Genomic DNA, 13,793 nt, shown 5'->3' on the forward strand with positions numbered 1-13,793 from the left:
GGAGGCTGAGGCAGAGGATTGCTTGAACCCAGGAGTTTGAGGTTGCTGAGCGCTAAGCTGATGCCGTGGCACTCTAGCTTGGGTAACAGTAAGTTACCGACAGTAAGACTCTGCCTAAAAAAACAAAACTAAACTAAAGAATAAAAAAGAGAGAGATAATTCTTTTCATATACCATGTAATTCATTCATTTAAAGGTCCAATTTAATGGGTTTTTTTTTTTCCAGAGATAGAGTCTCACTTTGTAACCCTCTGTAGAGTGCTGTTACTTTATAGCTCACAGCAATCTCAAACTCTTGGGCTCAAGTGATTCTCCTGCCTTAGCCCCCTAAGTAGCTGGGAACACCGGCACCCACCACATGCCCAGCTATTTTTTTTTTTTTTTTTTTTTTTCAGTTTTTGGCTGGGGCTGGGTTTGAACCTGCCACCTCTGGTATATGGGCATGGCACCCTACTCCTTTGAGCCACAGGTGCCACCCGTGCCCAGCTATTTTTAGAGATAAGGTCTCACTTTTGTTCAGGCTAGTCTCAAATTTGTGAGCTCAAGCCATCCACCCACCTTGGCCTCCCAGAGTGCTGGGATTACTTACAGTTGCGAGCCACTGCGCCCAGCAGCAATTTAATGGTTTTTAATTAATTTTCAATTTGTACAGACATCACTACAAATATTTTTTCCAGATACTAATTTTAAAACATTTTCATCCTCCAAATAAAAATCCTGTTCCCTTTAGCAATTGCTCTTCTCCCCTTCCCAGCTTTCCTCCTGCCCTCTCTACCCCAGCCGGCCCCTAATCTACTTTATTTCTCTATAGATTCACCTATTCTAGACATTTTCTCTAAGTAGAATCAGACCGTATGTGGCCTTCTGTAATCGGTTTCTTTCACTTAGCATAATGTTTTCATACTGTACCGGGTATCAGTACATACGTATGTTCTTTTGATGGCTGGGTAGAATTCTATGGATACACCACATTTTTTTTTTTCATTTATCCATTAGCTGATGGACATTTGGTGCTACTTTTTAGCTATAATGAACACATGTATACAAGTTTTTGTGTAGACATATACACTTTCATTTCTCTTGGGCATACACCTAGGGATAGAATTGCTGGATTTGATTGACTTTTGTGTGTGTGTGAGACAAGACTTTCTCAATGAAGGTATCAGCACTTTCGTTTAATTCTTGCACAGTCTTCCCTGTCTCTGTCACTCTTTTTTGCACACAATCATGTGTCTACCTCACGGTTCTAAACCCAGGTGTGTCATCTTTTCCATGATCTGCTCCTCCTCTGCTTGCCCTATGACCCACCCAAATCCTGCGCAAGCCTGGAGTACCCTTGACAGACACGAGGTTCAGTCAGGCTTATGGCCTCTCCTGCTCCTGCTCTTTCAACTGAAGCCTCCTCCCTCTCTTAGCTCCCTCCCCGTTACTGATGGGGACTGTTGAACAGACATGCATTCCTCATCTACTGGGTTCCTAGAAGTGGGGAGAGATACTGAGAAAAACCAGACACAACCACATTTGTTAGGAATCTCCAGGCTGGGCAGGAAGGCATGAGCCCCCACAGCTGCACTGGGGCCCCCTGGACGTGGGAGAAGTGGACAAGAGATCTTGAGAAAAACAAGAGTCAGAATATGGAGGGGAGGGGGCTGATGAGGGGAGGTCTCTGGAGAGACAAGGGATGCCCAGAAAGCTCTGCAGGCTCAGGGAAGGCAGAGTGTTCAAAGCCAGGGCCAAGGCCACTCGCTGGGCTCTTTGCAGAGGAGAGGAAGGCTGGTATGGCTGCAGAGAGTGAGGAGCAGAGGGGCAAGATGCCTAGGGAAAGCCTGGGCATGGGCAGAGAGGACATGGAGGAGGACCTTGTGGCCCCATAGGCCTTGATCCCTTTGTACTTCAATCTGAGTGGGGGGGAACTAAGGGAGGTAGCCAGCAGGTTTTAAATTTCAGGTTTTAAAAGGGTTGCAAAGGCAGTTTGGGCCAGGGGAGGGTCTCTGAGGATGATCTAAAAGAATCATGAAAAGGGCAGAAGAGAATAATCTCTGCAAAGTCCCAGTGAGACCAAGACAGCCAGGACAATGCAGGTACGGCTGGAGGGTGGTTGCTGCCAGGGCCAGGGCTGGCAGAGTGACAGGGAGCACTTCTGTGGGTGGCCCTCCCACAGATGCTTCACGCCAACCTCTTTTCCCTCTAGCCATCCCAACCCCCTGCCAGCTCTGCATCTCTGCAGACCAGTTTTGTGACATATATAATCCATCTTCTTCCACAAAGGAATTTGAAGAGAGACAGAGAATATTGCAAACTAGAGGCAACAAACATTATGCAGGACAGTTCTACACCAAACTCACTGGTCCCATGTTAGAATTCGAAGGACTCTGTACCTCCATCCCAGTTCATCTGGGAAGCAAATGTCATGGTGAAGAGCAGGGGTTCTGGACCCTCCCCAGTAACATCAGGCAGCTTAATCTCTGTGGTTTAAGTTTCTTATCTTTGAAATGAGTATAGTGATAACCCCAACCTCTTAGGGTTGTCCTGAGGATTAAATTAAATGGCCCACATGACTACTCAAAACAGTGTATGGCACACAATAGGTGCTCTGTAAGCGAAAGTGGCTGCCATTAACACTGTTGTCATTGTGTGAGTTGGTGACAGCAACGGTGGGGTCCAGATACTCACAGCAGTCTCTGGTCTTGGGTGCACCCAGCATCCGTGAGCATGCGGAAGCCTGGCAGGCAGCGGTCACATCTGTCTCCCGTCACACCTGGCTTACAGCTGCACCGTCCAGAGTTGTCACATCGAGCACTAACAGCACCTGTAACACACAAGGCAGGGGAAAGAAAAGAAGAAAAGGAAATATTTACTTTGTGCAGCATTAGGAAGCAACTGTCACCCTATGGGAGCTCAGTAAACACTAAGACATAACTACCACAATTATCTACCACCCGAGTATTCTTCCACACACTAGGGAAAGTTCTAGCAGCTGAGGATGTCTTCTCTAGTGGGAGACAAGAAAGTACTTGTAAAAGCACTTTTCTCTGCGTATTTGCTCTGATTTTGACATTAGGTAGCATAGACTTCACTGCTTTTTTAAAAGACCACCAGAACTTTGAGATCTCAAGAAGAATGGAAATTTGTGAGTGGGCATATCAGTCTTCTAGAAGAGAGTGTGGATCAGAAAGTGAGCAACATTCGCCCTCATATCTGGCAGACGAAAGCCACCTTTTAAAGGTTAGTACTTATATGGTATGATTTTTAGAAGCATGAAAAGGCATATTAATCAAAAAGACATACCTGCCTGGAGTCCTGCCTATGGAGCATCAGCCAGTGGGGAATGAGGGCCTTGTGCACCTCATCTGATCAGCACCCCTCCCATGATCGGTGTTCCTCACCTGATTGGTACCCCTCACCTGATCAGTGCCCCTCAGCTGAACAATGCCCCTCAGCTGATCAATACACCTATCTGATTAGTGTACCAGAGTCTTATGCACCAGTTTCTTATAGACACCCTCTTATTTGTAAACAGGTCCTCTCAGATTGAATATTGATGAAAAACAGGAGTTGCTCAGGATAACAAAATGTAGCACTGTGAAATCCGACCACTTTTTCCCACCTGCCTCCACACACCTGCTGTGGCCTCTCCCACCTGGATCCGGCCTCACACTCTCCTCCCTCCCTCTGTCCAGGCCTCTCCACATTCCATTCCCAATAGGGAAGAAGTCTCAGGACAGAGTCTATGGCCAAGAGCCTGAAGTGCTCTTTTCAAAATGTAATTCAGATCATCTAGCCCTCTGGTGGCTCCCCACTCTAAGTAGAATAAAACACAAACTTCATATCATGGCCCATGAGACCCTACTCTTACCTCATCTCCTCCCCTCCTGTACTGGGGTCCAGAGACCCAGCTCCCCTCCCAGCTCCTGGAAATTGCTAAGCTGACAGAGAGGGGCAGAGAGAAGACAGAGATGGAGCCTGTCATCTAAGGGAGGGGATGGTCAGAGAGGAAGAAGTCTCAGGACACAGTCTATGGCCAAGCAGGGAGCAGAGGAAGCCCAAGGAGGGAAGTCTGGGGAGGGTTGGGGAGAAGGTCAGTGGGGAGCTTCCAGAGCTTAAAGCAAGAGCACATTTAGCAAGATGAGAAGCAAGACAGGCTATTGGGGTTGGTGTTGAGAGAAGGCAGCTCATTGCCCCGTAAATTGTCAGCAGACAGTGAAGAAGGAAAATTCCTTTTTGAATTATGCTCTGATAAGTAACATTAAAGTAGAACAGGGCTCTCTGTAATGAATTAAAAAAACCCACATAAATGAATTTCTATTTGGGGACCCAGAAACACACATTTTTTTCCATCCAAATTAATGGTAATTACACTTTTAACTTCTGAAAACCTTTCCTGCCACAGTTTCTCAGAACTGAATCATTCTTATAAGGTGAACAAGACTGTAATTTGCTTTTGGGTTTGACCCAAATAACCAAAAGAGGTTATCCTATAGAACGCTCTTCTGAGAGGTATTACCTGTCATCTCGTGAAGAATAAGTATTCTGTGTTCAAAAGAGTGAGAAATAGTAAATACTATTACTATTCTATACCATACTAGTATACATACTAAATCTTCCAGAAATTAAAAACATACTACATTCAGGAGGCATGAAGCGCATTTAACTTTTTTTTTTTTTTGTAGAGACGGAGTCTCACTTTATTGCCCTTGGTAGAGTGCTGTGCCATCACAGCTCACAGCAACCTCCAGCTCCTGGGCTTAGGCGATTCTCTTGCCTCAGCCTCCCCAGTAGCTGGGACCACAGGCACCCGCCACAACGTCCAGCTATTTTTTATCGCAGTTTGGCCGGGGCCGGTTTTGAACCCGCCACCCTCAGCATATGGGGCCAGCGCCCTACTCACTGAGCCACAGGTGCCGCCCCGCATTTAACTTTTTAATGTCAATGTCTCTAAACATTATTTGACACTCCTATGGGCAATATCTATTATTATCTTGAGGAACACAGTGTTCCGTTAGATACTATCTTGAAAACGAGGAATCTCAAGGAAGTAGGTAGACTCCAGGCTGTGAAATCCAACAAATCTCCAAATACCAGCGCTGGCTCCTATTAGCTGTGTGTCGTTGGGTAAGTTGTATACTTATCACTTCTTTCACATGAGGATAAACAATATACGCTAATATGCATGAAGTGCTTAATCCGGCACCTCACATACAGTAGGTGCTCAAGCGATGTGTTTACATTAGTATATTTTCTATACCATACTAGTATACAGTCATGCATAATGACAATTTGGTCATGTTGGACTGCATATGTGGTGGTGGTTCCATAAATTTTTTTTTTTTTCAAGACAGAATCTCACTTTGCTGCTCTCAGTAGAGCATCATGGTGTCACAGCTCACAGTGACCTCAAACTCTTGGTCTCAAGTGATCCTCTTGCCTCAGCCGAGTAGCTGGTGCCCACCATGATGCCTGGCTACTTTTTCTATTTTTGGTAGAGACAGGGTCTCAATCTCCCTTAGATTGATCTTGAGCTCCTGAGCTCAAATGATCACCTGCCTGTCTTAGCCTCTCAGAGTACTAGGACTACAGGTGTGAGCCACCATACCTGGCCTGGTTCCATGACATTTTAATGGAGCTAAAAAATTCCTACCACCTAGTGACATCTCAGCTATTATAACCTCATATTGCAATTATTACTGCGTTATATTTTATAAATTTAGTGTAGGTAAAGTGTACAGTGTTTATAAAGTCCACAGTGGTGTACAGTAATGTCCCAGGCTTCACATTCACTGCTCCCTCACTGATTCACCTATAGCAGTGTTCAGTCCTGCAAGCTCCATTTATAGCAATGTGCCATTTTTTAATCTTTTATACTAAGTGCTAGATTTACCTTTTCTATGTTTACATATGTTTCATAAACACTTACCCTTGTATTACAATAACCTACAGTATTTAATGCATTAACATACTATATAGGTTTGTGGCCTAGGAGTAATATGCCATACTATACAGCCCAGTCATGTAGTACTACACTACCTAGGTTTGTCCAAGTACACTCTGTTTGCACAACCCTGAAATCACCGACTGACATATTTCTTAGAACATATCCCTGTCTTTAAGCAATGCATGGCTATATTATCACTGAGGCTTTCTTCAAGCCTTGCACAGTTGCATGGCGGAGGTTACTAACTGTGAATATGACTATTTCATGTTCTAAAACTTCTAAAGTAATAGCACTGGCTTTTCACAGTGCCCCACTAATCAGTGGTTCGCAACCTTCCTAATGCTGCGACCCTTTAATACAGTTTGCAACCCACAGGTTGAGAACCACTGCACTAAGATAAAAAAACATCTGCCCTAATCCCACATCATGAACTACACCAAGGGATTATAAAGAATTGGGTTTAAAGAACAGATGAAAATTTGCTTCCTAGGGAGGGCGAGGTGGCTCGCCCCTGTAATCCTAGCATTCTAGGAGGCCAAGGTGGGTGAATCCCTTGAGCTCAGGAGTTTGAGACCAGTCTGAGCAAGAGTGAGACTCCATCTCTAAAAATAGCCAGGTGCTGTGATGGGTGCCTATAGTCCCAGGTACTTGGGAGGCTGAGGCAACAGGATCACTGAAGCCCAAGAGTCTGAGGTTGCTGTGAGTTGTGACTCCAGAGCACTTTACCAAGGGTGACAAAGTGAGACTCTGTTTCAAAAAAAAAGAAAGAAAAAGAAGGAAAGAAAAATTGCTTCCTGTTTCAAATCTGCGTCCCAAGAATCACTTTCAGGGCTCATCTGATACAGTCTACCTACATTTGAGGACCAGGAAAGTATTCAAAAACAATTGATATTTAAAATTTAAACCAAGTTGGCTCGGCAACTGTAGCTCAGCAGCTACGGCACCAGCCACATACACTGGAGTTGGCGGGTCTGAATCCAGCCCAGGACTGCCAAACAACAATGACAACTACAACAAAAAAATAGCCAGGTGTTGTGGTAGGCACCTGTAGTCCCAGCTACTTGTGAGCCTGAGGCAAGAGAATCACTTAAGCCCAAGAGTTTGAGGTTGCTGTGAGGTGTGACACCACTGCACTCTACAGAGGGTGACCTAGTGAGACTCTGTCTCAAAAAAAAAAAAATTACAAAATTTAGACCAAGAAAGTTTGCTTCCTTCTGAGAACGCTTTAAAATATATATATACTTGCATTTAAAGACATGTTTCAAATAATAACTCAAATGTTTTACTCTGAACAATATACTGACAGTGTTAAGAGACTAAGTCCAATTTCAGTGATGTCCCTACAGACCTCAAGAATTTAGGTGTCACGGAGGACAAAATACACACATACACCCACCCACACAGTGAATTTCGAAGTATCCAAAAAGGTTATCAAGGCTTAGACATGTGGTTACAAGAATTGAAGATAATTCAGCCCTGTTGCTGGGCCCACAAAGTCATCCCCACAAAATAAGTCTTATTGTTCTTTTTATGGGAAATTGATAAGTACACAGTCTGATACCTTGGGGGAAAGACTCCCTATTCAATAAATGGTGTTGGGAGAACTGGATGTCTACATGTAAAAGACTGAAACTGGACCCACACCTTTCCCCACTCACAAAAATTGATTCAAGATGGATAAAGGACTTAAATTTAAGGCATGAAACAATAAAAATCCTCAAAGAAAGCATAGGAAAAACACTGGAAGATATTGGCCTGGGGAAAGACTTCATGAAGAAGACTGCCATGGCAATTGCAACAACAACAAAAATAAACAAATGGGACTTCATTAAACTGAAAAGCTTCTGTACAGCTAAGGAGACAATAACCAAAGCAAAGAGACAACCTACACAATGGGAAAGGATATTTGCATATTTTCAATCACACAAAAGCTTGATAACTAGGATCTATAGAGAACTCAAATTAATCCACATGAAAAAAGGCAACAATCCCATATATCAATGGGCAAGAGACATGAATAGAACTTTCTCTAAAGATGACAGACGAATGGCTAACAGACACATGAAAAAATGTTCATCATCTCTATATATTAGAGAAATGCAAATCAAAACAACCCTGAGATATCATCTAACCCCAGTGAGAATGGCCCACATCACAAAATCTCAAAACTGCAGATGCTGGCATGGATGTGGAGAGAAGGGAACACTTTTACACTGCTGGTGGGACTGCAAACTAATACAACCTTTCTGGAAGGAAGTATGGAGAAACCTCAAAGCACTCAAGCTAGACCTCCCATTTGATCCTGCAATCCCATTACTGGGCATCTACCCAGAAGGAAAAAAATCCTTTTATCATAAGGACACTTGTACTAGACTGTTTATTGCAGCTCAATTTACAATCGCCAAAACGTGGAAACAGCCTAAATGCCCACCAACCCAGGAATGGATTAACAAGCTGTGGTATATGTATACCATGGAATACTATTCAGCCATTAAAAAAAATGGAGACTTTACATCCTTCGTATTAACCTGGATGGAAGTGGAAGATATTATTCTTAGTAAAGCATCACAAGAATGGAGAAGCATGAATCCTATGTACTCAATTTTGATATGATGACAATTAAGGTTATGGGGGGGGAGAGGAAAAGCAGGAAGAGGGACGGAGGGAGGGGGGTGGGGCCTTGGTGTGCGTCACACTTTATGGGGGCAAGACATGATTGCAAGAGGGACTTTACCTAACAATTGCAATCAGTGTAACCTGGCTTATTGTACCCTCAATGAATCCCCAACAACAACAAAAAAAAAGATAAGTACACAGTCTGTCAGCACTCTGGGATTATTTATTTATTTATTTATTCATTCATTCATTCATTTATTTTTTGAGACAGAGTCCCACTATGTTGCCCTGGGTAGAGTGCCGTGGCATCACAGCTTACAGCAACTTCAATCCTAAGTAATTCTCTTGCCTCAGCCTCCCAGTAGTTGGGACTATAGGCGCCTGCACAACGCCTGGCTATTTTTTTTGTTATTGTTGTCATTATTGTTTAGCAGGCCCTGGCCGGGTTCAAACCCACCAGACCCAGTGCATGTGGGTGGTGCCCTAACAACTGAGTTATGGGCACCAAGCCCACTTTGGGATTTATTAATGCTGTTTGCCTCCTTTGCCATATGTGGCATGATGGAATTTTTTTTTGTAAGATATCTCTTCTGCATTTGAAATTGAAGAGAGAACAAAATCCCTTATCAAGTTATTATTTGAAAATGAAAAATATCCTCTGGCTAATTGGGAGACTGAGAAGTCATGTAGGTAATTAAATTTGTGCCTCTGTGATCTGTGGAGCCAATGGGTAGCTGAGAACAGTGTGTGGTGGGAATAGTGTCTGTCACTAACGTGTCGCTCAGCCCGGGCAGGGTGGACCATGAAGCTTCAGTTCCTTCATCTCTATCACAAGGGATGCAGGATGTGTCCACACCTACAGGTTGTCAGGCGCTTATGAAAACCGAGGAGGACTTAATCTATGAAAATGTTTGGGGGATGTATATTTTATTTAGATCATAGGAAATAATACCCAGGAATTATTCATGGAAACCTGTCTGTGAGCATAGAAGAACACCATTCTGCATTTTTCCCCCTTTCACATAAAGAAAATAATAGAGAACTGTTCTTGGTCAGGAGACCTGGATCACTTTATGCCATTCATTAACTTTTCTAGGTTTTAGTTGCCCCCATAGTCAAAAATTGCCATCTCAGGAATGTTAATACTAAATAAAATGTTCATAGTTTTAAACCAAATATTTGGCCTGTATGAGGCTTTACTACCTTGTACTTCACAAACATCATTTTACCTTTGCATTTTATCTGGGATGTAAATATCGTGAACCCCCTTTCACACGTGAAGACACTGGAGCAGGGAGAGGTTAAGGAACTTGCCCTGAATTATCCAGTGGTGGTGGCAGTGCCAAGATTTAAACCCAGGTTGTCTGGCTCCATAAACCACCACTGAATTCTACATCATCATCTTTGATGTCAGGAAACATGGGCTCGAACGCATGCTCTGCTCCTTAGCTCTTTGGAAAAATTTCTTCCCCCCACCTCTTTAGGTCTCTGTTACCTCACATTGTAAAATGGAAAAAAATAATAGCTCCCTCTTCATGAGATCATTTGTGAAGATTAATTCAAGTGCCTGGCACAGAGTCCATGCATAGTACATATTAGCTACCATCTAAGATATAAATCATTACTGGGTTCCATCTACTCCCCAAATAAAAAGAAAGAACCAGGCTCACTACTGCTGGGTGAGCAGCAGGAAGAGGAACACAAGAGATGGCGTGACAAAGCCTTCACTGCAATCTCTCTTTGGCAGGTGACAGGTTTGTCATCTACTCTGAGACTTATAACCTTGTCTTCAGGCCAGGCTTTCCAGCTGAGCCAGTTTTAACTACTGGCTAATTTCATTCTCAGCTATCATTTTGCTGGGATGAAGCAGGTCCACTGACTCACAGTGACACTGCATGACCTGAGGAGACAAGAGCTCTTCAGAGAGGTTAAACGCTTATTGAAATGGAATATTTTTTCTTTTAACTTTTCTTTATGAAGTTCTTCGATTCATAGGAAAAGCTGCTGAGTCCAAAAGATTCTGGATGTTGATTCTCCACCCAAAGCTAAGCAAATCTGACTCAAACTACATCATCCAACTTAGGTGAATTTAGGAGTGCTCAGGTGGGTATGGGTCTATATCACTTTAAGGTCACCCCAGTTTTCTGTAAGGCCCCCAACCCACTCTACCAGCAACTCATAGCTACGCCCAGATCTGCCCACGTTAAGATTCTTTCAGCTACAGCGATAAATTGGTTCCACAGACCCACATTGAGTCACTGCCATGCAACAGGCTGTATTCTTTAAGTGGATTAATATTCATCACATGATGTTATAAAACACTTGTAGCACAGATCCATAGATGATGCCCAGCAAGATAATAAACAAACAAAGCAGTAAAAAAAAAAAAAAAAAACTCTACTTATTTACAAAAGCACCTCTCCCCTTTTTTTTTTTTTTTTTTATTGTTGGGGAATCGTCGAGGGTACAACAAGCCAGGTTACATTGCTTGCATTTGCTGGGTGAAGTCCCTCTATTAATAGTGTCCTGCCCCCAAGAGGTGTGTCACACACCGTGGCCCCACACTCCCCTCCCTCCTTCCCTCTCTCACCTCCCCCACGTACCAGCATGGATTACCATGGAATACTATATAGCCACTAAAAAGGAGGATGACTTTACATCTTTTATATTAATTTGAATGGAAAAGAAATAATTCTTCTTAGTAAAGCATCACAACAATGAGAAGCAAGAAACCGCTTTCTCTTTTTATTTACTAACTTGTCCTTACTGTTTGCCCACAATGAATACATCATAGCATGTGTATCTCTATGCACAACAAAGACCTGCAGTTCCACGCATGCAGGGCTGGGTGGGGCACTTAAAAAGCCCCAACTAATTCTCCTGTGAGCAAAGGAGAATGGTTGGCTGCTTCCTATTTGTTAATTTATTTTCTCTTGTTGACAACCCTATGGAAGAAGTTAATTTTTCTATGTAACTTGGCTCTTGTATTAGTAGCACTTCATATTGCTAGCACCTAGCATGGTGCTAGAAACAGATCTTTCTAATCTTTTTTTTTTTTTTTTTTTTGAGATGAGTCTCACTTTGCTGTCGTTTGTAGAGTGCCCTAGCATCATAGCTCACAGCAGCCTCAAACTCTTGGGCTCAAGTGATCCTCTTGCCTCAACCTCCCAAGTAGCTGGGACTACGGGTGCCCACCATGAAAGTAGATAAGGATCTCGCTCTTGCTCAGGCTGGTCTCTGCAGTGCAACAGAGCCACCTGCCTCGGCCTCCCGGAGTGCTAGGATTTACAGGCATGAGCCACCCTGCCTGGCCTAATCCCTTATTTTTTAAGAGGCTGGTCAAAGGAATAGTCATGGATGGGAAGCACTATCTCTGGAAAAGTGGGAGCTTCCTCTGTCCCTGGGTCAGATTCATTTTCCTGGAAAAGTTAATAATGTGACTCTTGGTACTAGAATTCAAGCCAACAGTTCCTAAAGACCCCAGCTGTTTCCTTTCTGATTGAAACTGCCAAGAAGACCAGAGCCTGGTAGAGTCCCAATTATTCCTGAAGTTGAACATCATCCTCCTGGCCTGCTTGCTTCCCACCTTCTCGCTCCCTGCCTCCTTCCCCACCCTTTTCCCTCTCCCTTCCCCCTTCTCTCAGCTACCTTTGGAGTTACAGTTGCAGGGCAGACAGCGGTCTCTGTCTCTGTGCCGGTAAAACCCCTCCTTGCACCTCTCGCAGCGCAAGCCCTCGGTGTTGTCCTGGCAGTTGAGGCAGCGGAGTCCGCTGCCTGTCTGCCTGTGAAGCTTCCCGTCGAAGACGCACTTCCTGGATTTCCCATTGCAATCACAGTCTAGGGAGGAAGGGGAAAAACATCGTCAGAAAAAACCTAGAGACAATTCTCCCACTTCTTTTGTTATTATTGGTAAAAATTACGCATGAGGGGCTCCATGTTCATTCACACTCCTTGAAAGAGTGAGGTAAGAAGTGTGGGCCACTACTGAGCATTGGTGGGTGGCTGCCAGGGGGAATGCAGGTTCAGGGTCACGAGACGGTCTAGTTCCTCAAAAGAAACCAAAATCCTCAAATTATGTTTTTATGTGAAAATTCCTGATTTAAATATCTGCAGAGTTCATTTTAAAACACTGAACAAGTCTGTGAGCTGGGAAAGACCTCAGCACCCCCAAGAGGTGTGTCACGCTAATAGTATCTGGCGGTCAATCTCCACAAGATCTGTCCCTCTGGTGACGGTCAAGGTGAAGAGGTGATGACTATCTGGACAGGTGTCTTCTCCCCCTCACTGTGCCTTGAATGTTCCCCCCAAAGCCAGGTGCCAAAAAGAACTATAGTCCCTTAAGAATGACTTTTCCCAAGTATCTAGGAAGTTCATCCTATGGATGTTGGTCACTCATGTGTTGACCAAGATGGAAATACTTAACATAGTACCTGGTATACTGTAGACACTTGAAAAAATGTTTCAGTCATGGTTTAGAAGTGAAACATGATGGATTTGGGGGTTAAAAGAATTGTATCAAATACCAGTTCTGCTATTTCCTTGGGCAAGTCATTTCAGTTTTCTGAATCTTGTTTCTTTGTCTATAAATGCAGACCTCGTTATCTGTCTCCCTGAATCATTCAGAGGATCCCCCTGAGGAAAGAATGTCAAGCCCTTTGCACATGCTCCTTCCTCTCTCCCTCACAGGGGACAGGCCTTGCCTCAGAAGAGAAAATGCAGCCTGGAGAGGTTAAGTAACCCAACCCAGGGGAGAACTAGGATTTGAACTTCTGTCTGATGCCAAAACCTGCTTTCCTCCCACTGTCCACACTGTCTCCATCAGCCCCGCAGCCACACTGACAGCCTGTTTCTAGGGCCATGTTTTATCCAGAGTGCTGACCACAAAGTCAACAAATGTGCCAACACATGCTGGGCAGCTGCCCCGTGTGGGCCCAGCATCAGGCTCTGAAGAAACAAAGGGGACACAGTGAGCTTCCTAAGTGACTGCCTTACTATAATTTCTAAAACTCACTCTCTTGCTATTTTGGGTGCCATGTAACCTAGGGGAAGTCAACTAACATCTATCCAAGGCCCACTCTGTTTCTGGGACTTTACGTTTATCTGCTCAGTTAATTCTCACAATTAACATTTTCAACATGGGTTTTATTAATATTATCCCCATTTAATGAATGCACAAACATGCAGAGAGGCTAGGTACCTAAAGGCACATAGCTAAACGGCAAAGATAAATAACTTGCTCCTAGGTC

The 13,793-nt window shown here is 43.8% G+C and overlaps 1 protein-coding gene across 1 annotated transcript in view; it reads right to left on the reverse strand.

Moving 5' to 3' along the window:
• Positions 1–13,793, reverse strand: part of LAMC2 (laminin subunit gamma 2) — a 71,150-nt gene that overhangs the window by 36,677 nt on the left and 20,680 nt on the right. Inside the window, exons 2-3 of the mRNA XM_053607078.1 lie at positions 12,196–12,384; positions 2,673–2,808 (exon numbers count right to left, since the gene is read on the reverse strand). Of these exons, the coding sequence (XP_053463053.1) occupies positions 2,673–2,808; positions 12,196–12,384 (325 nt within the window). The remainder of the gene's footprint in view (positions 1–2,672; positions 2,809–12,195; positions 12,385–13,793) is intronic.

Source organism: Nycticebus coucang, chromosome 10, assembly GCF_027406575.1.
Source record: "Nycticebus coucang isolate mNycCou1 chromosome 10, mNycCou1.pri, whole genome shotgun sequence".
Lineage (NCBI taxonomy): Eukaryota > Metazoa > Chordata > Mammalia > Primates > Lorisidae > Nycticebus > Nycticebus coucang.